General features: G+C 42.1%; 1 protein-coding gene and 1 long non-coding RNA gene across 2 annotated transcripts; one reads left to right on the top strand and one right to left on the bottom strand.

Moving 5' to 3' along the window:
* The first annotated feature begins 3,272 nt into the window (after positions 1–3,272).
* Positions 3,273–12,484, top strand: LOC109249849 (uncharacterized). The gene is made up of 2 exons (XR_002072788.2): positions 3,273–11,540; positions 11,638–12,484. It is a non-coding gene; the product is annotated as an uncharacterized LOC109249849 (long non-coding RNA).
* Positions 12,485–18,772: 6,288 nt separating this feature from the next.
* Positions 18,773–21,223, bottom strand: CITED2 (Cbp/p300 interacting transactivator with Glu/Asp rich carboxy-terminal domain 2). Its single transcript, XM_019420417.2, has 2 exons — positions 20,973–21,223; positions 18,773–20,507 (listed from the first exon to the last, which is right to left on the bottom strand). Exon 2 carries the CDS (start codon positions 20,497–20,499, stop codon positions 19,678–19,680), a length of 822 nt encoding a protein of 273 aa, XP_019275962.1. The 5' UTR covers positions 20,500–20,507; positions 20,973–21,223; the 3' UTR covers positions 18,773–19,677.
* Positions 21,224–25,941: the final 4,718 nt, after the last annotated feature.

The following is a 25,941-nucleotide window of genomic DNA, read 5'->3' as shown; positions in this document are numbered from 1 at the left end:
ATGTATGGCCAGTTGATCTTTGACAAAGCAGGAAAGAGTATCCAATGGAATAAAGACAGTCTCTTTAGCAAATGGTGCTGGGAGAACTGGACAGCAACATTCAAAAGAATGAAACTGGACCACTTTCTTACACCATACATAAAAATAAATTCAAAATGGATGAAAGGTCTATATGTGAGACAGGAAACCATTAAATCTTAGAGGAGAAAAGAGGCAATAACCTCTTTGACCTTGGCTGCAGCAACTTTTTACTTGACATGTTTCTGAAGGCAAGGGAAATAAAAGCAACAGTGAACTATTGGGACCTCATCAAGATAAATAGCTTCTGCACAGCAATGGAAACACCCAATAAAACTAAAAGGCAACTAATGGAATGGAGAGAAGATGTTTGCAAATGACATATCTGGATAAAGGGTTAGTATCCAAAATCTATAAAAAACTTACCAAACTCAACCCCCCGCCCCCCGCCAAAAAAAAGACTCCAGTGAAGAAATGGGCAGAAGACATGAATAGACACTTTTCCAAAGAATACATCCAGATGGCCAACAGGCACATGAAAAGATGCTCAATGTTGCTCCTTATCAGGGAAATACAAATCAAAATCACATTGCGATACCACCTCACACCGGTCAGAATGGCTAAATTTAACAACTCAGGAAACAACAGATGTTGGTGAGGATGTGGAGAAAAGGGAACCCTTTTGCACTGTTGGTGGGAATGCAAACTGGTGCAGCCACTCAGGAAAGCAGTGTAGAGATTCCTCAAAAAATTAAAAATAGAATTACCCCACAACCTAGCAATAGCCCTACTAGGAATTTATCCAAAGGATAGAGGGGTGCTGATTCACAGGGGCACATGTACCCCCATGTTTATAGCAGTGCTATCAACAAGAGCCAAATTATGGGAAGAGCCCAAATGTCCATCAACTGATGAATGGATAAAGAAGATGTGTGTGTATATATATATATATATATATATATATATATATATGGTGATGAAAATGAATGAAATCTTGCCATGTGCAACAATGTGGATGGAACTGGAGGATATTATAAGTGAAATAAACCAGTCAGAAAAAGACAGATATCAGATGTTTTCACTCATATGTGGAATTTGAGAAACTTAACAGAAGACCGTAGGGGAAGGGAAGGAAAAATCAGTTACAAACAGAGAGAGAGGCAAACCATAAGAGATTCTTAAATACGGAGAAGAAACTGAGGATTGATGGGGATGGGATGGCAGGGGAGGCGGGAAAAATGGGTGATGGGCATTGAAGAGGGCACTTGTTGGGATGAGTTCTGCGTGTTGTATATAAGTGATGAATCACGAGAATCTACTCCTGAAGCCAAGACCACACTGTATACACTATATGTTAGCTAATGTGACAATAAAATTATTAAATAATAATAATAGAATTTAAAAAGTAAAAAAAAAAAAGACAGGATAGGTTGAGTTATACTAGAAATAAGAAATTCCCCATTTTCTGCAGCTGATCGAAATAAATAATTATTTCTTATCAGTGCAAAATCTGCTATGGGTCTAAATGACTCCAGGACAGCTGCTATCTATGTGGTTACTGAGGCAAGATCTTGTGACCTGGAACACATGACCTCTTCAGTTAAAGGTCAGAGGAGAAGAGAGACTGCCTTAGCCTGGAAATGCTGCATATCACTCCTGTTCACATTTTAGTGGACAGAATTAATCACATGGCTCTGCCCAGTTACCAGGGAACTGAGCCGTAGAATTCTCTGTGAATAGAGAAGAAAAGGAGGACTGGATACTGGAGAACACTAGGAACTCGCCTTTCTGCCTCCAGGGCTCTTGCATAGAGTGCCCCATGCCTGACTTAGCCCTCACTTTGTCTTTGCTAACACTCATCTTTCTAGCTTCAGGTGAAATGGTTGTTTGCTTCCCATAAAACTCTACCATCAGACTGTAAACTCTGCATTTCTCGTTCTGATTTCCCCAGCCCCTAGCACACATAGTACCTAGTATCTAGTTAGTCTAATATTTATAAATAAATAACTACTTTGGACGGTAACACAAACATCTGCAAATTTCCCTCTTGATATTGTCAGTAATTTCTGTTTTACTAGCTATGGAAACATTCCAACATTATAAACAAACATGTCATAAGCGGTAAGCAAGAAACTGGGAGACATTTACATGCCTGTAGGGCATAGGCGCAGTAGATTGTCAACAGCAAGTCTAATTTCTGACATTGGGGTAGTGTTTCATGTGTTCATCATTCCTCCGGATAATATTGTTATTTTTAAGAAAGATAGATTATTTAAAAATTCTCTTCAAATTTTTTCCTGACTTTAAATGTAATATGTATATATCATAGAGAAACTGGAAAGTACATCAATATAAAAAAAGTTTTCATTCCAGTGTTCAAACTCCAGTGTATTATCATTTGGCAGACTTTTTTTCCAGACTTTTAGCAACACACATCTTTACATGAATTTCAGCTTTTCATTAAAGTCTGTTAAAGAACATTTTAAGTGGCAACTACATTTTTCTTTCATGTCTAAACCGTAATTAACTGAGCCATTCCCTTCACAGTAGATATTTAGATTATTTCCAACAGCTTTTCACTACCTAAAATGCTGCAAAAATACTGTAATGAATAAACATTTCTCTATATTTGGACTACTTTCTTAAGATAGATTCATAGAAGAAAAACAGATAAATTAAAAGACAGGAGTATTTATAGAGTCATAGGGTCACCTTTCAATTGGTATAGTTTTAAACAAATGCTTAAGAATCTCCCAAAGTGCTTACTGCTTTCTCAGTCAGAAGTATGGAATATGAGCTCTGGGGGGTTTAAAATACTTACTCTTTTTATGTAGCAGTCAAACAAAAAAATCTTTAAAAATAACTTCTATACGATCAGCATTATCTCATTGGGTGGGACCATCATAACATGCCCAGCATTTCCACGCTGCCTTATATGGTAGGTACTTAACATTCAAGAGAGATACATCTGAACCCATCTGGAATCCTTCAAGTTACAGCAGTACTTTAACATATAGTTTTATCCCTACAAATTTCCATAATTGCACTGGCTAAAGCACTAGATGAAATAGTTTCTTTAATCACTTTTTCTTCATTCTGTATTCAATAAATATGGCAGAGCCTTTCACATAATAGAGTCACTAGTCATGGCCAAATTCAGGATTCCAGTCTTTTTTTAATTTTTATTTTTTTAATGTTTATTTTTGAGAGAAAGAGAGAGAGAGAGAGAGAGAGAGAGAGAGACAGGACATGAGCAGGGGAGGGGCAGAGAGAGAGAGGGAGACACAGAATCCAAAGCAGGCTCCAGGCTCTGAACTGTCAGCACAGAGCCCAATGTGGGGCTCGAACCCATGAACCGTGAGATCATGACCTAAGCCGAAGTTGGACGCTTAACCAGCTGAGCCACCCAGGCACCCCTAGCATTCCACTCTTGAATATATTGAAAACTTAATTTTTCTGACTAATAATTGTTGCTTTTTAGCTCTCTTTACTTTGGCTTCAATTTTTCTGACAACACTTGCATATGCTTTGTTTTGGCTCAGTGTCCACGTTTAACAAAGATAGAAAGTTTCTATTGCTCAATGTGAATTTTTGCTGATGGGAAGGGAACTACAAAACCCGAAAAAATTAGTTACTGGACAGTCCAGGTGCTGAGGCATGCTAAGTGACTACCTCCGGTATCATCCTTAAACATCTATTAATTCAAAATGACAATCTACTGAATATGTCAGGGACTTTCAGGGATTATGTGTGAATGCATAGTCATGAAGATTAAATCCATACATTCCAATGATCTCCTGTGATTTTTCAAAGCACAGTAATAAATGGAACAGTTATAATTTTCCCCTTTGTCTAGAAGAGGTAGCTGAAGCCAATGAGAATGCAATTGTCTAGGCCAAGGTCATATAGTCCATAAACGAGACTGCTGGATGAGACTCAGATTCAGGAATAGAACACTTTAGAAACTGAATCTTCATTATATACATGAACAGATGGAATGGAGCTGAGTAAGACATTATTCTTGAGAGTCAATGAGATGCAAATATAGGTGGAAACAAGAGTAGACAAGACAATAGGAAATCAAATCATCCTGCAGAATAATCCTCACAAAATAATGACTGCACAAGAGATGACCTCAATTCACTCATGAAGGGAAGAAAAAACACGTACTGATGTTTCTGCCATATGCTGGCTGAAGACATGTAGAGGAAGTAGGAAGCTGATTTGAGTTGAAGGTGCATGGCAGGAGCTGGCAGAGCAATTTCTTTTCCCATCAATTTTCACCCCCACCCCCACAAGGGACCTGCCAAAGTAGACATCCAAAATAAGTTTATCTCAGTTAAGAATAGAATGTTATGCCATACAACTGAGTAGAAAAGGAAATAGGTTTCTGTTAGGATCCAGCTTTTATCTCCTGTGGAACTGTGTAATTGTAAGTAAGATCCTGATAGAAATTAGAGATATTTATGATCTAGCATGTAATATATGTACTTATCTGTTCAAAGGTGGGTATAATTAATTGGTCGAACTTCTCTCTGTTTTTCTAATTCAAAGTTTATGTTCAGATACATCATTTCTGAATAATATATGCAATGGTATGAGTTCTGCTTGGTAAAGATCGACTGACTTTTACTGAGACCCACACTAACTGTGCTACTGGAACTAAGAATGTTATCATCTCATTACTACATAAATCGTAACTCTCAGTTGGTAGCCTTCAGAGACAGACCTCATTCATAGTCCATGTGAATTCTAATAGTTTATAGGACGGCAACGAAAGGAAGAAGACTTCATTTTAATTTTTGCTTTAATATGTAGGACCTCTAGACCTCAGTTTCCCTCTCTGTGAAAGGGAGGATACAATGATATTTACCCTCCCTACCTTCCAGGATGATATGAGGATCAAATAAGGTAAGAGGCTAGTTCATAAAATACTATAGTGATGTAAGATATTATTAGTGTTGGTATGATTGTTACTGACTATAGAATAGCTCTCTTTCTCCATAGATCACTTGTGAGGCAGGAAGGTGGTTGGTTCACTTTGGCCCTTCCGAGAGCATGGGAGAGATTAGATTTTGGCACAGAGGCAAAAGGGCAGGCTCTTTCCCCCCTCATATTCTCCCAGACCAAAGCAGAGTTCCTAGTGAGATCTTGTGTGCTCACTTTGGTCGATTATTCTATTTTTTTAATGTGAAAAACAGGGGATGATAAAGGAGGTTAATGAAGAGAAGGAAGGTGGCCGTGGCAAAAGTGGAGAGCCTTCACATACATTTTATGGTCTAGCCCAGTTCACATACATCTCTTTCCATTCATCCATCCGTCCGTCCGTCCATCCATCCATCCACCCAATGAATCATCTACTGTGATGAATGAATCCACCCAACGAATCATCCACCGTGTGCCAGTTTGGGCTTCCTTTTAGTTTTCTTCATCTGGACATGCTGCTGAGTCGTATGAGAACGACTGCTTACATAGCATGTGTCCAATGAGACTGTGTGTTCATTAAGGGCAGGAGATACACCTTATACTTTTATTCTCTCCTCTGTAATGCTTAGCAGAATGCTAGGGAAATTTAAGGAGCCATTAACTAACCATTGAGCTTTCCTTAAAGGGCCACATCATATCTTTATGGTTTAATGATGTTTAAAAAGCACCGTGTTGCAGGTTGGGTTTCTCAGAGGGCGGCCTCTGAGGTGGAGATTAGCAGGCTGGGAGTTGAGCGGGGAGTGCTGTTGGAAGCAATGCCTGTGGAAAGGAAGGGAGGAGAGCCCAGTGCGTGAGGAGAAGATGGGCTGCAATGCAGCCCAGCGACATCCTCAGCTCCCCCCCGCCCCCATGGGAAGCTTGGAAGTGAGGATGGCCTTTCAGAGTTTTCCTGAGTTGGGGCCAGGGAGCCAGGCCTTTGTATCAAACATTAACCAGTCATTGGAAGCAGGCTGCCTTGTGAAAGGGATGTGACCTTGGGCAAGGCAATGAGGCAGTTTTGAAACAGAGTTCTTGTCAGCTGTGGGCTATCTGCTGGCAGCATTCCCAGCAACCGAGGGAATAGGTTCTTCAGTCCTGGAGGGAAAATCTGGGCAGCATATCACGGCATCCATTGCTAATTGTAATATTAGTGGAAGAGGATGCTGGAAGTTTCATCTGAGAGGAACAAAGTGAATTTTAATACTGGCGCTTTATAGACCTCATGTTGTTCATGAAAAAGATTGTTTTTAAGTCACTCACTAGCTTAGGTCTAAAATAGAAGTTCCCCCTCAAACATATTTCTGTGAAACATTAAAAAAAAGAACCCAAATGGAGATGAAATTTGTGTTCGTATGTATTAGTCAGGATGATTTTGTTTCACATAATTGAGCCCAACTAAAATTAGCTCGGAAACAGGAAATGGTATTGTCTCATGTAACCAAACTCCAGGAAAGGCAAAATTGCAAGTAGACCTCAGGGACTCAGATGGTCACAGATCACTTTTTTGTCTTTGCTTCTCTCTTCATACTGTCTTCCTTGTCTGACACTAGCTTCTTCCACACAGCTGGAAATATGGCTCACAGCAGTTTCCAGGCTCAATTTCATCACTGGAGAGGGATTAAAACTTGATCTCCATTGTGAAGTTAAAAACTCCCTGAGAAAGGTTTTCATTGGGTCAAGCGTTATTTGCGGACACATTAGCTGCAGCCAGGAGGGTAAGTTACGATGATTGGATCAAGTGAGTCTATCTGGGTAGCCCTTAACCAATCACTGTGGTCCTAAGATCATGGGAGTTCTCAAATGGATGTACATGACTGGAATGCATGAAGGGGCATTTTGTGGAAGGGTAGAGCAAACAATGACTGGATAGAACAAAAGATGTTGTGTATTAGATTTCTCTTATCCCCTGTGTTTCAATGTTACCAGACTAATGTCATTTTCTTTTCGGCTTTGGTATATGGGCCAGTGTATCTTACTGTGCAAATGGACCTTATAGCTAGCTATCAGTAATTTGTTCATAAATATTAGGTTCTGTTCGTTTTGCCCTGAGATTAATTACCTGCCAACATGTACATGATTTTCTTGGTTCAGAGAAATTGTTTATTAATCATATTAACAAGGGAATTTTTGGAGGGCTAGAAATGAAGTCATCATAATTATATACTTCTTTTTAAGACGATTATTTATATTAACAAATCACTTCGTAGGAAGCATTTTAACATTTATCAAATAAACCTGCTCTCAGTGATTTACGATATAACTTTGTTGGCTATACATCTTTATTATATGAAGAAAACCTATTTGAAAATATAACAACTTTAAAAATAGTCCTGTTCTGGTCCAGAAAAAAAAAAATCTCTGCCTTCAGTTTCAGAAAGGGTCAGCTTAGCTTTTAACTCTTCTAATGATATAGTTGTTGTCCAGTGTCTACCTGTTTCACCCCCAAGTGGTTAGTTTCAGTCGACTGTGTAACTTCCATCCCATGGTAAAACCAATCTCAGTGGTTGGTTCAGAAAGGGTTATGTAATATGATAGCAGGGGACTGAACGTTTCTGTGAAAAATCTTCTCTTCCATAGAAAGAGAAGAACTTTTCTTTCGAACATGGTTGGGTTCATATATCACAAATGCTCTGCTAATTCTACCTGTCACCAGTACAAGGTAAGGCCAATACTGAGGTTAGCCCATTAGAGATATAAGAACCCAAGTCCCTGTCGACATTGTTGCAACCAACCTTGGATCCTTTCCTTCCATTGACTTAGGATGGCTAATACATCTCCTTACGATTTAAGCTAAAATCAGGGTTTTTGCTACTTGTAGCTACAAATTTCTTAATAAATATACGGTAGTTCCCCCTTATCTTTGGAATATGCTCTAAGACCCCCAGCAGAAGCCTGAAATCATGAATAGTACCAAACCCTATATATACTATGATTTTTCCTAGATATACACACCTATGATGAAAATTCATTTTACAAATTAGGCACAGTAAGAGATTAACAATAATAAGTACCAATAAAATAGAACAGTTACAACAATATACGGTAATAAAAGCTATGTGAGTGTAGTCTCTCAAAGTATCTTATTCTACTATACCCACCCTTCTTCTTGTGATGATTTGAGTTGATAGAATTTCTATGTGATGAGATGTAATGAGGTGAATGACGTAAGCGTTGTGACTTAGCGTGGGCTCCTGTTGAACTTTTACATATCATCATCTACTTCTGGACCATGCTGACAGTAGGTAAGTAAAACCATGAATAGTGAAACCACAGATAAAGGGGGACTATTCCAATTGCAAATTATAAAAGAGGAGCTTATTACGAAATAATTATAGTACTGTGTGATAAATACAAGTAAATGAAGGTATCTATAATGTATAGGGGTGCCACAAAATACAGAGTCATATGGACTCTCAGAGAAGAAGACACTTGAAATGGATCTTGAAGGACACTTCAACGAGGGTATGAAGATGAGGAGAGCCTTCCAGGCAGAAGGAACAACATGTACATAAGCATAGAGTAATAAAATAGGTGTTCTTCTTTAAATCACTCAAGGTAGAGAAAATAAAGCCAGGAGATATCTCATAGGAACAATGCACAACTGGGTGTGATGGGTACTGACTTGGGGAATTACACATCTCTTGGGGACAGATGTATATTCTCTCTCCATCTATATTTGGGGTCATATGGTCTCTTAGTATTGCTTTGTTCTGACCAGGTGTTCCTCTCCTGTGGACTTTTGCAAGCTAGTTTCTCCAGTCTTCAATATGAGCATATAACCCCAAAAGGACATCCTGGGCTCACCCAAGATGATTTCAGTTTAAACACCACTGTGATCTGACTATAGTTTCCCTGTGTCTTGGTTGGAATTTTCTTGGCCGGCCAATGTGTTAGCCTTTGGACAGTTACTTTCCTATGGTTGAATCAGTTGTGTCATTGGGAGACAGGGTCATTATGATATTAACATGACTGCATAGATGAACAATTTCAGTTCACCTGACAATAGGATCAAGTCTATATCTTCAAATAACTCTTCCTGAAGCAAGAAGCATGGGGGTGGTAGGGCGGTAAAATGGGAGGAAGTAAAACCAGATAGGAAGTTATTGTAGTCTAAGTAAGAAATAAGGTCTGAACTAAGACAATAGGAGGGGAATAGAAAGGAGAATAATACAGTAAAGGTGAAATAAATTAATTTACTCACTGACTCATTCATTTAGTCAACAAATGTTTATTGAGCATCTATCATACACCAGTATTCTTCTAGGTATAATGAGGAAAATAGACAAAAATTCTTATTCTCATAGCGCTCATAATTTAGAGACAGAAATCAAGAAAATTTTGTAAAAGTAAACTATGAATTGTGTGAGATAGTGACAAGTGCTATTTAGTTATGATTGCTATTTATCAAATCACCCCAAGACTCTCCATTTTATGATGCCCATGGATGCTGTGAGACAGGAATTCCGAAAGGGTACCAGGAGCATGACTTGTCCTGCTCTATAATGTCTAATGTCTGGGGCTTCTACTGGAAAGACTTTACAGCTAAGGGCAACTCAACAGCTGGAGAGTGGAAGCATGTGAAGGCATCTTCGCTCACCCTGGAGGTTGTTACTGGCTACCAGGTGTGAACCTGCTGGTGGACGCACCTAAACACGGCCTTTCTAAGTGGCCCGGCTTCCTCTTGGGATTGGCAGCCTCAGGAATACTTGGACCTTTTATACTGCAGCTCAGGGCTCCAAGGACAAGGTCCCAAGAGAACTAGGAGGAAGCTATATGGTGTTTTCGGACTCAGCCTCTGAAGTTATGTAGCAGATTCAGGGAATCAACCTTTGGAGGAGATGAGTGCCCAGAACTTTACAGACTGATTTGAAAACCACCATGAGCACTCTGGAGAAAAACTGAGCAGGATTGAAAGGGGTGGGGAATCCCATGGGGAAAAGCAGGAAGTAGCTTTCCATTTTAATTTACGTGGCCATTGAAGAAGCAAGTTTTGGCAAAGGGAGGTTCAGGAAGGAAAACACATTTCAGGCAGAAGGACAGCAAGAGCAAAGGACTTACTGAAGGCATTGACCAATTAATTCGATTGATGAGAGCTGGGGTGAATAAGAAGGTAGAAGTCTAGCATTTTTAGACTTCTGGCTTGTGTGTCTAGAAGAATGGTAGTTCCACTACCAGGAATTCAACCCAGGGGGCAGAGAGGACTGAGTGAATCTTGGACATGCTGTGCTTAAATGTTTATCAGAATTCATTGTGTGTGTGTGTGGGGGGGGGGGTGGGTGTGTGTGTATGCAGGTAGAACTTGGGAAGGCGATTGGGCTGAAGATCCAGGTATTGGAATCCTTAGTATTAGAACCCTTTCTGATTGTTTTGGAAACGTTTAGGAATTTATGGAATTGGCTAGTGGCATGAGGTGAGAAGTCTGGTGAACGCCGATACTTAAGGTAAGAGCAAAGAGTTTCATATAAGACATCGAAGTGGACTGGCTTGAGAGGTAAGAGGAGGATCAGGAGAAGGGAATGACTTAAGGGTCAAATAAAGGTAGAGAAAGACCTAGCAGCCTTCAAATCTCTTTCTGACGGGTGCACAAAAACCCACCATTCAGAACTTCCTCCTTTAGTTTAAATGCTGTACTCTCTCCAGTGTTTGTCTCCTAAGATATACATGTCCCCAGCAGAGCATAAAATTGAGCCACTGGTACCTGAGCGAATGGAAGGGTGGATGAGAGCACTTCAGAAATGGAAGGGGATAAAAGGGGGGAGAAGTGGAGGCTGTTCAAAGGTACCTTTTGTTGATTTCCAATTTCTATCAGACTGTGGTGAGCAATGGTGCTTGGGCAGAGTGTGCTGAGGTGTCTTTGGCTTCTCTTTAATTTTGAGAGTTATAGTAGGTCACATGGAAGATCTTACCTGTTAATAAAACACACTGCAGGGGCAAGAGGCAAGTTCTTTAAGCTTGTGACGATCTAGTCTAGAGGGTGATGAAGCGTAAATATGAACTTATGGACCTTCAGCTACACCTAGTGGCCAAGTAGGGAAAGGAACAAATATTTTCTTGTAATATTTTATCCTGGTTCTTGAGATTCTTTGCTTTTACAAGTCAGTCAATAATTGTTTCTTGGGTAGTTATGTATTATAGTGTACAGTTTCCTCTGTATAACTATTTTTCAGTGACTCTATTTGTCATCTAGCTAAATAATTGATTCCCCAAACTGGAGGAATGTGGTGGTATGAAACAAAAAGAGACTGTGTGTGTTGGGAAGTTGGGGAGAAGGAAATACACGGGCATAGATGTGTACCTCTTACCTGCTTGAAAACTCTTAAGTGCCAGCGTAAGCGTTTAGCATTTGCTAGGTTCCTGTACTTTAGCTTTACATATAGGATTGTCTTTTCCAGAAAACAAATAACAGTAGCAGTGATCATGATGATGATGGTCCAGGAAGAGTTGTTTGAAGGAAAGAGAGACCAAATATTTATTCTGCATCTGATATTTATCAGGTTGGAAAAATGAAATTAATCTGTAAGAAAATAGAGCAGAATCTGAATGAAGAATTGATCAAGGTATTTTCAATGTATAATATATATACTTCAACCACTATATCAGCAAAGAATGTTACGTAGTCACCTGTATCTTTGCAAGTGGCATTTTTTTTGGTAGTTGCTTACAGATGGAGAAATCCCGTATGTTCACGAAGGCAGACATTTACAGAGATGATTCCAACCATTGAAGAGTCGAAGCAACTGGGAACACATCTATGGCACATCCCCAAGCTCACAGTTCCCTTGGAAAAATAATGGCAAGAAATGATATAAAGATTTTGAAGGGGTTTGTGGTATTCCACTCCAGTTTTCCGAGGAAGAAGATGATACGTATGGGTTTGTGTTTCCTTCATGAGAATTTGAATACAGGATATATTAATTAAACATATATCTTCATTTTCCTGATGGAGAAACTTGAGTCAGCAGTGATTAAATTACCCAGCTATTTGGTTGCAGAGCTAAGACTACCCATGGTTTTTACTCCCGTTCTACATTCTTTTTTATTACAATTATTAACGAAAGAGTTTTGGGTTTTCATAGAAGACCAAAGCAAGAGAAAGTTTAAATCATCAAGAAAGTTTAGATAAAGGAAGCTTATTTAAGTGTAAAGGAACTAAATACTATTATTTTCTTTATTTTAAGATGTATATATATATATATGTATATGTATATGTGTGTATATGTGTGTGTGTGTGTGTGTGTGTGTGTGTGTATACACGCTAATATTCCGAAATCAGCCTGACCCTTAGAAACAATGTTAAGTCATAGTTGCTTCCAGGAAGTATGTCAAGTTGTGAGATGATCCTCTTTACTTGGAAGAATTTAGCCACTGACATTCTCATGTAATAGATTATGGAATTGACAAAACTACTTAGTTTTGTTGGCTTACTTTGCGAAAGAAACTATTTACCATCCAGCAGTATGTAATTCCATTAAGAAATAAAAAACACAATTTGAAATGCAAATCACTGGTATTATTTCATCTGACTTGACGTGTAAACCAGGTAAAGCTGTTAAGAAGGGATTAGGCAGTCTCACCACCTCTGCTAGTCTCACAGTTGTCTGTCGGGGCCAAACTTAATTCTGAAGAATTTTTAGACTGGGTGTGAAAAGGGTAGACCCAAATCTTGTAAATCCCAAAAGGAAATGCTTTGCAACTGTAGGGATAGGTACGTGTCATAATGGTGTTAGTATACTTTATAATTTGCGTACATAAAATGTAGTGGGTTTTTCCCCCCTGAAGCACGTTATTAAATCAACTGATGAGCTGACAATCATGGGATCTAAGAATACGAGTAATTTGAAAAGAAAAGAAAAAAAAAAACAATTAAGAGTAATTTGGTTTAGAATGGTAGTGTCATGTATTAGGATGAACACTGTCCTGGGGCGCCTGGGTGGCTCAGTCAGTTGAGTGGCTCTGGATTTCAGCTCAGGTCATGATCCCAGGGGTGTGGGATCGAGCCCCATGTTAGGTTCTACACTGAGTGTGGAGCCTGCTTGAGATTCTCTCTCTCTCTCTCTCTCTCTCTCTCTCCCCCCCCCCGCCCCTCTACTGCCTTGCTCCCTCTCTCTCTCTTACTAAAATAAAAATAATAATAATAATCAAATTTAAAAAACAGAATAAACACTGTACTGGAAGCTAGGTCTGGAAAGCCACTTAGCCTCCTACCAGCTGTATTGCCCTTGAACAATTTTACTTCCTCTTTAAATAACAGTTTGCTTATCTAAAATTGGAATAATGACATGACATACCTTGCAGGAACACTGTGAGGAGTAAATAAGATTACATATGCAAAGTGCCCCCCACAATGCCTGTCACATAGTGGGTGCTCAGCAAAGTCAGCTCGGTCACAGGAAACTTGAGCTAACAAAATGATTTGTTAAGTGGTGCTGGCAGCAGGGTGAATTTCTCTGATTTGGTAGAATCGTGTCGTCTAAACAGCGTTTCTCACCAGTTTAAAATCCATGCTCTATCAGTCAAGAAGATTTTTTTAAAAGTCTTACTGAAATAACATGTATTTAAACATTTTTCCAAATACATATGTGGAATATGTTTTTTCAAGTTACTGCCCTATACCTTCTTCCCATTCTGCTCTGCCTCTTACAGGGGTGGCCCTACCTAGCTGAAAATCTTTGCCCTAAAAAACATGGTGGCAGACAGGGATCTAAGAAACATTTAGATTTTTATTTTCAGTTCATATTAGGAGCATAGCAGTTCAATCACTTTTCACAGACTGGCCCCATCATGCGTATATTTGCTAAACACACCGGATAAAGGGAAGAAATATGGAACTAGCCATCATTTTGCATCCAGGATCTTCCTTCAAAGAGTTATCCAAAATAAATATAATGGGGCAATATTTACAAGGAGACCTAAAGATATTTATATACAATTTAAGTGCTATGTGTTTGTCAGTGTGGAGATATGGTCATGAAGCAAAGGGCGGGGGGAATGGTGGGTTACCAGAAATTAAAAAACAAACAAACAAACAAACAAGCTCTGTGGTCAAGCTAAAGAAACCACAAGGCCAAATTTTCTGTCGATCCCTGGGGAGACACACAGAGAAAAAGGTTCAGTAGCCCTGATCACATTTCCTCCACTCTAGCATCCTATCCCCTACAAGTGTTCATAAAATACCATACTCTGGAGTTGGCTGTCCTCTGACAACATTTTTTTGTGGTTTTCTGCCAGTTTGACTTTTATTCAAGCCTAAATCTCGGCTCCCCACCCAGCTTTCAAGAATAGACCCACAGGATTCTTTAACACTATTAACTTTTCAAAAGCCACTCGCCTATTTGCATATCTCCTTCAAGGCACACCAAGGCCAACCTTGCCTTGCCACAGGCTCCTTTGGAGCCACAGTCCCTCGTCTGCTCTGTTCAGCAACCCAAAATGTCATCAAGGAGCCTTTCCACTGTAGAGGGAAGGGGAAGGATTTCAGGGTGGGGCACGATGATGCCATGGGAAAATTCCAAGAATCCTGTGACCTACTGTCCTCACCCATGTCGTGTCCTGCCTCACTGATCTTTCAGATTAGTTCAGCCTAATGAAAGCCAACAACATATAAAGCTAGTAATAGTATTCATTCGTCTTGCATCTGCTTTAGTTCACTCTTCATGTGTTGGTTTAGCCAAGCAGAATTCTCAAAAAGCATCACCAACTGGCTCCTGGGGCGGGCTCTGACACCTTTAATGCCCATCTGGCGGCTGATGAGGATCCAGGTACTAAAAAGCCATTATTTGTTCCTAGATCGCAAGGAAGGTGTTGGTTGATATTCTCTTTCCCAAGGACCATGGATTCAGTTCCCCCACACAGTAGACCCCAATTTCTCTTAGTTTTTCTTTTATTATGTTCATAAATATCAAAATACTATGGGAATTCACCGCAGCAGCTCCTAGAGTATTTTCATTTCGTTATTTAGCATCCCTCATAAATTTAAGTTCTCCAATGAAGGGGAAAAGTTCTTTACTTCAGGTGTCTCAAAATTTTTCAAAAATATATGGGAATCTTATTTACTATAAAGCAAATTAACACTATTCACCAATAGTACACTACTTGATAGAGAAATGTCCTTATCTTTCTTTTTTCTAATTTAAATGATAAGCATTGCTGCCAAGAAAAAACAGAATCATTTCTCTCCTAGCTGGATAAAAATAGGTCAAGTAATTTAAGCCAGTCCATTGCAATTAAAATTCTGACATTGCCATTGTTTCTTCTATTCTGGGGGGAAAAGACAAACAGAACACAAGATGATAGGGGTTCATTGGCCAAGTCACTTGATGTGCTATCCCTTGTTTTAACCTTGCTTTAGCCTTTAACCTTTAACCTTTAACCTTGTCTTGCTTTAACCTGCCTGGCAGCTGTGATTCTGATGACAGTGGTACAGTACCAAAATGATAAATACCATCTCTGAAGCTGCGTAACACCTCTTTTGTGCTAGCAAAACAATACGGTTGGAGAGGAGAACATTTCCAATGGCTTGAGTCCTGAATTCCTTGAATTCTAAATGTATTTCTTTCTTTGGAGACAATGTTATCTGCCAAGCTTATTTTAAAGTAAATTTTACTGAATCAATTAGACAGCAACACTCATTCCCATTAAACATCCTGTGGCCCTTTCACAAGATTAGAGCCTGTGGCTTGGTCGCATTCCAACACAGATAACCGCATTCTGCATTCCTAGATATTTCCCTCCACCTTTCGGAACACTTACCATCAAATGCATTATTATTTGTACTTGTCCCAAAACAACAGCTCTGTTGTGAGAGTGCAGAGTATCAGTTTTAACTGACAGGCTAAAGCATTTGCTCATTATACTTTTATAAAAGAAAACCCCTTAGCCAATGCATATTTTGAAATGTGAGGCACATCTCAATTATGTACACTTATCCCAAGTTAAGTTCTTTGGTAAGGAAAATGCTCTTATTTTCATAAAGGGTGTTTACTTTGAAATCTCTTTTAATAAAAAAAAAAATTTGTTGCTCAAATATATGCTGTTTGCTTCAAGAAAGAAAATGAAGCATTCAGAAAAGGTAAACAAACAAACCACCACCAACAAAAAAAAACCCTCTTAAGGAAATGGCTTTCCTTTGACCTTCTAAATAAATTCCACAAGGGGGCGAAAACACCTAATGGTCTGGGACTGCAAAGTTTGTATTTCAAAGCCGGCCACCCATAATAGATTAGTGGATTAATATTTTGCTCTAAAGGATCTGGCCTTTAATGTTGACATCAATTTATAGCTAGCCCAGGCGTTTACAGTAGTAAAAGTCACGGAGACCATAAACTTCACAATAGATGTCAGCCTTCTGGTACCAGTGCTCTAGCCTAGCACCCCATAAACAGTGGTGATTAGGTAACTGTCCTTCAAAGACCCATCCATAGATGTAACGTCTTTATCAGCTCCCGCAAAAATACCGCCACCAGGATCCGAGCAGGCACAAGGCAGAGGTGCAAGTTTTCATCAACGTGTTCTTATTTTTCTGACTTGTTTCTATGATGTTCTTGCTTATCATTGATCTCATCTTGAAAATCAAGCGTGGAGTATCTATTTGTGGGCAAAGCTTAAAGAACAGAAGCTCTCTTGTACCATGTTAGAACTTTTTGAAAAACAGCCAAGGTACGGAGGTCAAATTTCCCCATATGCTATAAGCAACTTAGTAGGAAGCAAGACCACAAAAGGTTTTGCAAATGTCCGCCAGTAGCCCGGTGATCTAGGTCACTGTACAGGTTTCATGAATCAGGTTGTTCAAACAAGGAGTTATTTTTCCTGTGCTTAAGAGACCTGCAGATATCGCATGGAATCTGCTCAATTGTTGATCGAGAAAGAGTTTTAATGAAATAGAGATCATTCAGATGAATAGGGGGTGGAGGGGGGGTTGTATTTGCACTGAGGAGAAATTGTGCTTTTAAACCAGCTCCTCTGTTCTGGCAGAGATGGGCTCAGGATCTAATAATAGTTCCTTGGGCTCCGCGTCTCCACATACGTGTTCCGGTGTTAGAACAGCAGGAGGAATTTAGTGACAGAGCAGGTGTTGTGGCTTATTTCCTGGCAGAATGAATGGTGAAGGGTGGTGGCAAGACAATTATTTTGTTTCTTTCTTTATGCAAAAAAAAAAAAAAAAAAAAAAAGAAAAAAAAAAGAAAAGAAAAGAAAAAACACAATGCCTCCAATAGCTTTCCTTTTTCTTTTCTTTTCTTTTTTTTTCCTGGCACAAGTGAAAAAGAACAAGAATTGCTGTATTAATATGTATGCAAACATATTTTTTCACTTGAGCCTCTGGAAAAAAAAAAGGAAAAGAAAAACTTACTGTGAAAATGCCTAGCCAGGAAGATTTACTGCTGATTGTAGATTTAGTATTGACAGGTCTTAGCTGAAGAAAACTTCAGCTTCCAACTATTAATGTGGGAAATCTGGATTAGCTTTTTAAAATGGGGTGAAGAGTTTGGAGTTATTTTCAATTTTCAGAGAAATTATTTATTTAGAACATAATTTTTAATAAGGAAATGTCAATTAGAGAGGTATAACAAGCCCAGTGGAGTGTGTATCTTAATTTTAATGGCTTGCCTTGGAAACAGAGTTATAGAATGTAGGTGATCTGAATTATATTGAAATGAGCCTTTACGCCAGACTCACTGTAATTTAACACTTCTGCATTTCCTTTTTTTTTTAAATTATGAAATATGGGATTTAAGATTAGAATCTAAGGATCAAAATGAAATGTTCTTTTAAAGTTATTATTTGTGAGATTTTCCTCAACCTGTATTTTACTTCTTCAGTGGGGCAAATATAAAAGACTATTTTTTCTTGAATGTAGGTATATTGCTCTTACAAGATAAGCTAAGAAAACATGCAAGGGAAAACAAAATTCCATCTTCAAGCTGGGATAACTTGAGATTTTAACAATATGACTTTTTCTTTTGCTTGATTATAGGCAAAACTCGACACCCACTTAACTGTAATTATGTCTTCCTGGTAAAACATTTAGGTAAAATTAAACAACCTTATCCTTATGTCCTTTGCACCCCTTGCCTGTAACAGAAAAGGCTCAGAATTCTGGAAAACAGGGAATGCGTGCAAGGGAAGATCTTGTGAAGACTGTAATTTGACCTTTGAATCAACCTCCCTGTGTAAATTTTAAATATTATAGAACAAAATAGAAAGCCTCAAGGTGGAATTCTGCCCCTCTTCCTCTTAGGACTATAAACCAGTCAGAAGCTATTTCAGAGATTAAGCTAGAAAATGTGTGCCTCTCCTTAGGACTTTTGCTGAGAAAGAAAATTCGTCACTAGAGATAAAGGGAGATTTATGTTTAATGCCATCGTCACCATTCCCCCAGTATATTATCCTGACCTGCATTTACATAGTTGAATCAGGTATATCACCAGAAACACTTGGTGTTCCCCCCTCCCATCCCGTGAAAAAAAATTTTTTTATAGGATTTAGCGTCACAAACCTTTAACTCTGGAGTACACTTGAATATGATGACAATTAAGAAAAAAAATGCTCTTTGACAACTTTGCAGCTTCTGATTAAACCACACCAAGAGGCATGTTACAATGATAACAATGAAGCATTATGCCAATTATGTTAAATCCTGCTCTCCACTTAAGCTCATCATGACCTGTTTTAGTGTCCTGTAATTTATCCTTTGGAATGCTTACTCTCATCAATAAAGTGTTCAACTTACAGAGAGAAAAAGCCACCAAAAGGAACAACCACCCCCACCCCCCAATGACTTCTAGAAAACAAGTATTTCTTAACTTTTTATTGACATTGGCAAATTAAAATAGAATAAATTAACAAGTATTTTCTCAAAAAAATGTTTTGTACAAAAATACTGTCAAAATTTCCTAAAAAGCTTTCAACACAGTAGTATCTTTTCATGTACTGAATAGAACTATTAGCACAGTGTCAAAAATGTTGAAGACAGAAACAAAATAAAAATCTGTGAAATGTTTGCCACTGACGACATTCCACACCCTATTATTGTCTGTACATATGGGGGAGGGGGAACAGCCAACTTGAAAGTGAACAGTATGACTTTTCCTGATCCAGAACGGTTTGGCCCACATCTGTTTAATCTTCCAGTTTAGCATATTTAAAAAATTAGTCTGTACTCAAATGCATAGTTAAAAAAAAATGAAGCGAGATGGCAGAGTTTGTGCAGTAATATCTGCCCTTCAAAGTTCATGCAACCAACTAATGCAAATTTTTCCTTTCACTCGTCAATCTGAATGCAACTCAGTCATTTGAAACCATCTACAAAATCCACAAGATTAAGCAGTTTGCCAAGATTAATATCTAACAGTTGAGCACTGGAGAAAGTGAGGAAATAAGGAGTAAAAACAAACAACAAAAAAGACCAAGTTAGCTAGATATTTCAACTACATAAGGGAGGTGAATGTCAAGGCTACAAAACGAAACAAAAACAGAAAAAAAAAAAAAAGTGGCAGCAATTTTTTTAAACCAATTTGTACAAGTTTATAGTTTTACTTTGTTTCCAAGTTCTCAAACCTTTCAAGATCTGAAAAGTGAGATACTGTGTCTAAGGGAATGTTTTTTTTTGTTTTGTTTTGTTTTTTTGTTTTTTTGTTTTTTCTTTAATTCACACCGAAGTTGGGGGTTTGATTTCTTTTCGCCGGGGTTTCGATCAAGTCAACAGCTTACTCTGCTGGGCTGCTGTTTGCACACGAAGTCCGTCATAAAATCAAACTCGTTTTGCCCCAGCCAGAGTTCGGGCAGCTCCTTGATGCGGTCCAAACCCATTTCTATCACTAAGGACATAAGCACTTCCTCGTCGATGAAATCAGTGTCTATGACATTGGGCGGCAGCATTGCAGCAGGGACGTGGGCCACGGAGGCGGGCATGTTGCTGCCGCTGCCGCCGCCGCTGCCGCCGCCGCTATTGCCGCTGCCCGCGCCACCACCCGAGGTGCCGCCGGAGCCGCCGGGGGTGCTGCTGCCGCCGGAGCCGCCGGGGGTGCTGCTGCCGCCGCTGTGCTTGGGGTTGCAATCTCGGAAGTGCTGGTTTGTCCCGTTCATCTGGTGGCCTGCAGCAGGGTGCAAATCCGGCATGTAGTGGTTGTGGGGGTAGGGGTGATGGTTGAAATACTGGTTGTTGAGCTTCTGCAGCTGCATGCTGGCCGGCAGGGAGCCTCCCTGGCTGGCCACCGGGGGGCCCATGAACTGGGAGTTGTTAAACCGGGCCGCGGGGGCCAGCGCGCTCGGGGGGTGCCCTCCGTTCACAGTCCCCGGCCCCATCGCGTGCCTGATGCCGCTCGTGGCATTCATGTTGCCCGCGCCGTAGTGTATGTGCTCGCCCATCAGGGCGTTGAAGGCGTGTTGGGGCTGCTGCTGCTGGTGGTGATGGGGGCTCGGGAACTGCCCCATGCCCATGCGATGGGCAGGGTGGTGGTGCAGCCCGTTGGTGCCGTCGGGGAAGCGCCCGTGGTTCATGGCCATCATATGGTCTGCCATTTCCAGTCCTGAAAGTGAACAGGGCAGACGGTAAGACTCGCGCCACACGTGCCGCCCACCAAGGCGCACCCCACTTTTTCTTGCCTCTGTCCCCTAGGCTCCCCGGACGCACGTCGGCTGCGAACCACTAACTATCTCCGGGATCCTACTAGTAGCCCGTGCACCCGGGGCTGGCCGCCAGGGCGGACCTGCCACCCACAACAGAGCTGGGCGCGAACAAACAGCCCCTTCCCCTGCGATCGGGCGGGCGGACCCGTGCCCACACCCCCCTCTGCTCCCCGAAGTCGCCTAATAAAGGAAGTGCCCCGTAGCCGTGCCGCGAACTTCAGGCATTAAATCAGCCCTCCTCATCCTGTTGTTGCACATCCTGTTGTTATTCCCCAGCTCCGCCTCACGCTCTTCCTCCGGGCAAACCCAGCCCTCGGAGGACTGGGCTGGCAGGCGCCCCAGCCGGCTTCGCCCGCCGCGCTTACCTTCCGTCTTTGCGATTTCTGCTCCGAAGACCGAGGGCGGGATCGTCGGGTCCGGGACCGGCTCAGCAGCACATAGAGGGGGCCTTCCCGGTGTGCAGGGCGCTCGCTGTCGCGATGTCGGCACAGAGGTCTTGCAGGAGCCGCTGGGGCAGAATCGGAGCCGTTCCCTTTTATTTCCCCTCCGCTGCCCTCGCAGCTCTGTAAGACCGCCCGGCAGCTGCCAACAATGAGCTGTGTTTCTTAGGGCTTTGGCCACAGTTAATATAAGGGATTTCAGGAAGGGCGGAGCGAGAGCCTCCCGGGAGGGCGGTGGCAAAACGCGGACTCCGGAGCCTCGGGCACGCCGGACCGGGTAGCGGAGCCGCGTCCCCGCGGCCAGAGGCACGTGCGCAGAGGCTGCGGGCCCAGGCGCCGCCTCAGTGCCGCCGGACTCTGGTTTCCTCTCAGCCCACAAACACCGGGCCAGCCCGGTCGCCCCGGAGCGGGAAGAAAACGCCCCCTGCACTTCTAGCTCCAAATTAGCGCCTGCCCCGAGAAGAGCGAGGAAAACGCGCTGCTCCCCGCTGGCCGGATCCCCCACCCCCCGCACTCCCAGTCGGCTCACCTAGCGATCTGGGCTGCCTTCTGCGGGGAAAAGGGGGTGCCCTGCATAGTGCTCTTCCTGCATAGTGCCCTTCTGCCACCCCGGCTTTGCAAACCCTCCACCCACGCGCCCTCCCCCCCTCCCCCCCCTTCCCCGGGCTGCGAAGAATGGCTGTGTTTCCCCGAGTGCGGTTTTAAATACCCGGACAAATAATGCCCCTTCCCTGAGCACACTTTCCCGGGCTGTGCCTTTGTGTTTTTATAGGAGCATTGGGTGAACCTGATCTAGCTATTCTGAGTGTAGATGCATTCCGCCCCCCCCCCCCCCCCCCCCCCGCCGACTCCTTTCAAGGACAGGAGCTGGGGGCGGGGAGCGGCAGCGGCTGCAGGTGGACGGAGCGCGCCCGCGGGCCCGGCCGCCTCCGCTCCCTCGCCCTGGAGTCCGGTCCGCGCTTTCGGGCCCGCTCGCCGCTCCCGGGGTACGTGTGCTTCTGCTAAGTTTGCGTTTGCAGCTCTTGGTAGCTTTGGCATCCGAGCTGAGGCGTCTCTGCTCTGTAAACAAACTCAGCGATCCTCGTCCCCAGATCCACCTTTTTGCACATACACAGTTTCTTGCTTCTGCTGTTGCCCTTGATCCGGGAGGTGGGGGTGTGTGCAAACTTGCACAGCCTCCCTCCGGGCTCTGCCTGACGATTTGGGGTTGATTTAGAAGCGAACGGGTTTGTAATTAAGAAATTCGAGGGCTGAGTAAAACTGCTGTTGCTGGAAAAGGAAAACAAATAGATAACATGGTAATCGCTTTGTAAATAAAGTCGTTCTGGAGGTGGGCACGTAGCTGCACGTCCCGTATGGCACCGTGCGCGCGCACACACTGCTGGGACTCTTCCTTTTCAGTGAAATTGTTCAGTGGGGCAATAGGCGATAATAATAACCTTGCTTCCCAGAACGCGGCACAAGTAGCCTGGTCGTCCATTTGGCTCATTGACTTGCAAATAAAAACCCTAACACCGGTCTGGGCTACTACCCTGTCGGAGCCCTCTTGCTTTCTCACTTGGAGAAGCCGAGTTGTTTCCCCAACACCATGATGAGGTTGCTCTGAGCTTTTTATATTGCGCTTTATGTGGTAAAAGCGAGTTTAGCGCTCCGAATAAGGACTTCTGTTCAGAGTTGTTCCTTCATAACTCGATAGCCATTGAAGACTTCCTGCTGCGAAGGGCTAGTCCCCCGCCTTCCACCCCTCCTTTTCTCCCTTGCACACAAGACTTTTTTAGGCCCTATTTTTTGGAGGACTGGAAATTCTGATACATTTCCCCTTTCAGGAGTTTGCAGAAATCCTGAGGATTGCGAGCGAATCCTGATTATGTGAACCTATTATCCCTGTCTTCCTCTAGTTAGATATATAAATTTATAGACCTACTATACAAATACAATATTTTTAATATATGTACTTAAACATTGTTACCGTCTTTTTCTCCTTCCTTTTCCAGGCTCTTCAGCATTTATAGCTGTGTGTGCAATGATATTTAAACCTCAAAAATATTTACTTTTTGGAGACTTGCGCATGGAACACGTTGCATTGTTTGCAATAATCTCCTATTCTGTCTACCCACCACTTTTACCTGTAGGTCATCGACTTGCACTTATTGAATCGGAGGCTGGGGAGAAACCTGAAAGTGTCACCTGCTATTAAAAAAAAAAAAAAAAAAAAAAAAAAAAGGCTCCAAAATTCTGGTCAACCCCGGACTCAAAAATTGTCAGATAGATTGTTGACTTCCTGTCCTCATACTGCAGTGTCTTGCGACACGACGGCCAGCTCTTGAATGCCTAATCTAAATTCCTCTTGCAGCCATTAAGAAAAGGTGCAGCTCCATCCAGTGCCAGTGGTTCCACATACTGTTGGGAAATCTCCTGAAAGGTCACCTCCCCACCCCCACCATCCCTTAAAGGGAAAAAAAAAAATTTAGTTCTGGGACCAGCTGGTCAAAACGTGGCGTGCTTTGCTCATTTATCCATCCGCCCAGTGAATGTTCCCTACACGCCAGGCACTTTCTTAGCGCCTAGAGGGACAACGGGTATGGGAACTCATTTTCGAAAAGAAGAGTCGGGCAAACAGGTTTGGGGCACACTGTAATAAATGCAGCAGCAGCATTCAGCCAACGCCAGGACTTCTGGAAGTACCTAGGAGGGACCCCTAACCTGGTCTCAGGGGCCTTGGGAAGGCTTCCCAGTGTAGGTGGTGACTAAATTGAGGCCGAGGATGAGTAGAGGTTAGGCCACCCCAGGAGGGGGCAGAGACGAGAGCGGCAAGGTTGGAGAGGTAAACTGGGGCTGGATCCCGTGGTCGTTGGTTCCCAAACTGAGAAAATTGGGATTATATCCTGAAGACAAGGGGATACAGGCAAAGACTTGTGAATCAGTGAGGCGATCACGTTTTTGTTTCAGAGAGATCAGGACAGTACTGTGGAGAATGGATTCAGAAAGTAAGGCTGGAAACAGGGAGCCCAGTTAGGGGCAGTTATAGTCCTCAGTCATCCAGGGGTATGCAGAAGCCCATGGAACCAAGGGTTTATCCTCTGAACCCGGGTAAGGACATGGTCTGTGTGTGACCTTCGCAGCGATAGGCAGCTATATTAGCTTCCTAGCACTGTCGTGACAAAGTACTACTCTCTTTCTGCCACTCAGGCTGAAAGAATAGGAATTTGTTGTCACAGTCCTGGAGGCTAGAAGTTCAAGATCAAGGGGTGGGCAAGGCTGGTTCTGAGGGCTGTGGCAGAGAATCTGTTCCATGTGTCTCTCCTAGATTTGGTCATTCGTGGGCCATCTTCGGTGTCCCTTTGCTCGTACCTGCCCCATCCCATGTCTGCCCTCATCTCCACATGGTGTGGTCCTGTGTGCGTATGTCTAAAATTTTCCCTTTTTACAAGGACAGCCATCATATTGGATTAGAGCCTATGCTAATGACCTCACTTCGACCTGAATATCTCTGTAAAGACCCCATCTCCAAATAAGGTCACATTTTGAAATACTGAGGGTTAGGATTCCAGCACATCTTTTTTGGAGAGACACAATTCATCCTATAACAGTGGTGGAGAAACTGAACAACACCAGACCCCTTCCCTTGTGGAAAAAAAGACGCTGCCTGGGGCTCTTTTCCCAGGTACCCTGCCGGCCTGTACACTCATTTCTTCGTGTTTCTGCTCAGACACTACCTCGATGAGGTCTTCCTGACTATCCTACCCAAACAACAATAGCCCTGCTTGCTTTCTTACACTGTTGGCTTTGCCTCTTGGCGTTTGTTCCCACCTGATATGTTGCATATTGAATTTTTACTGTCTTCTCCTCCTTACATTGGCAGCTCCAGGGAGTGGGGACCTTGCCTGTTTGTTCATTTAGTGTCTAAAACAGATCCTGACACGGTAAGTCTTTTACTGACCAGATGAATGAATGAATGAATGAATGAATGAAATATAGCAGAGGTACTGAGGGAAACTGAATGAAGGATTTATGAGAGGGGCACTTGGAGGGTTGAGCGTCCGACTTCGGCTCAGGTCATGATCTCGTGGTTTGTGAGTTCGAGCCCCATGACGGGCTCTGTGCTGACAGCTCGGAGTCTGGAGTCCGCTTCGGATTCTGTGTCTTCCTCTCTCTCTCTGCCCCTCCCCTGCTCATGCTCTGTCTCTCTCTCTCTCTCTCTCTCCCCTTCAAAAATAAATAAACATTAAAAAAAATTTTATTTGAAGGATTTATGAGGGGGGAGGTCAGGCAAGATTTTCTGGAGAAGGTTACTTTCAAGACTGGATGTAGAAGAATCTAGTGGAAAGGACAGCAGGGCACCGCTGTCTGCATGTGGCCTATCATGCACTTGAACAAAATTGTGACCTATTTGGGAAGATAGCTCATCTGGGGGTCATTGACTGTTGAGTTATGGAGGGAGGTCCATATCGGTGTGATGTTTTGATTGAAACAGAGCTTTTCTGAGGTATGCTTTGAGCTTCAGGAAACTCTTGAGTTGAGGAAAGGATGACTAAAGTACCCAGCTTCAAAAAAAATGTATGGAAGAGTTTATACATGTGTTGGTGGGGTGGGGGTGAGGCTAGGGGCCAGGGGCTAGGGTGGGGTCTAATACTAGGTTTTGTACTTTGTCTAAATGATCTCACTTAATCTTTACCCTGACGAGCAAGGATTACTTTCATCATTTCAGAAAGGAGGATTTCGAGTCTCAGAGAGTTAAAAAAAAAAAAAAAAGACCAAAAAACAAAAAGCAAAAAAAAAAAAAAAAACAAACCCACCCAAAAACTTAAAAAACAAAAAAACAAAACCCACCCAAAAACTTAAAAAAAAAAAAGGCCACCTTCTCAGAGGGTTATTAACTCATGGTTAATAAAGA

The sequence above is a fragment of the Panthera pardus genome, unplaced genomic scaffold (genome assembly GCF_024362965.1).
Source record: "Panthera pardus isolate Hobbes unplaced genomic scaffold, ASM2436296v1 HiC_scaffold_17, whole genome shotgun sequence".
Taxonomy (NCBI): Eukaryota; Metazoa; Chordata; class Mammalia; order Carnivora; family Felidae; genus Panthera; species Panthera pardus.
Note: the sequence above shows the minus strand (reverse complement) of the source record. Positions and strands in the feature narration are given on the sequence as shown.

Bases quoted from the DNA above. Each gene is read 5' to 3' on its own strand.
- CITED2 (XM_019420417.2), bottom strand. From the start codon at position 20,499: ATGGCAGACCATATGATGGCCATGAACCACGGGCGCTTCCCCGACGGC.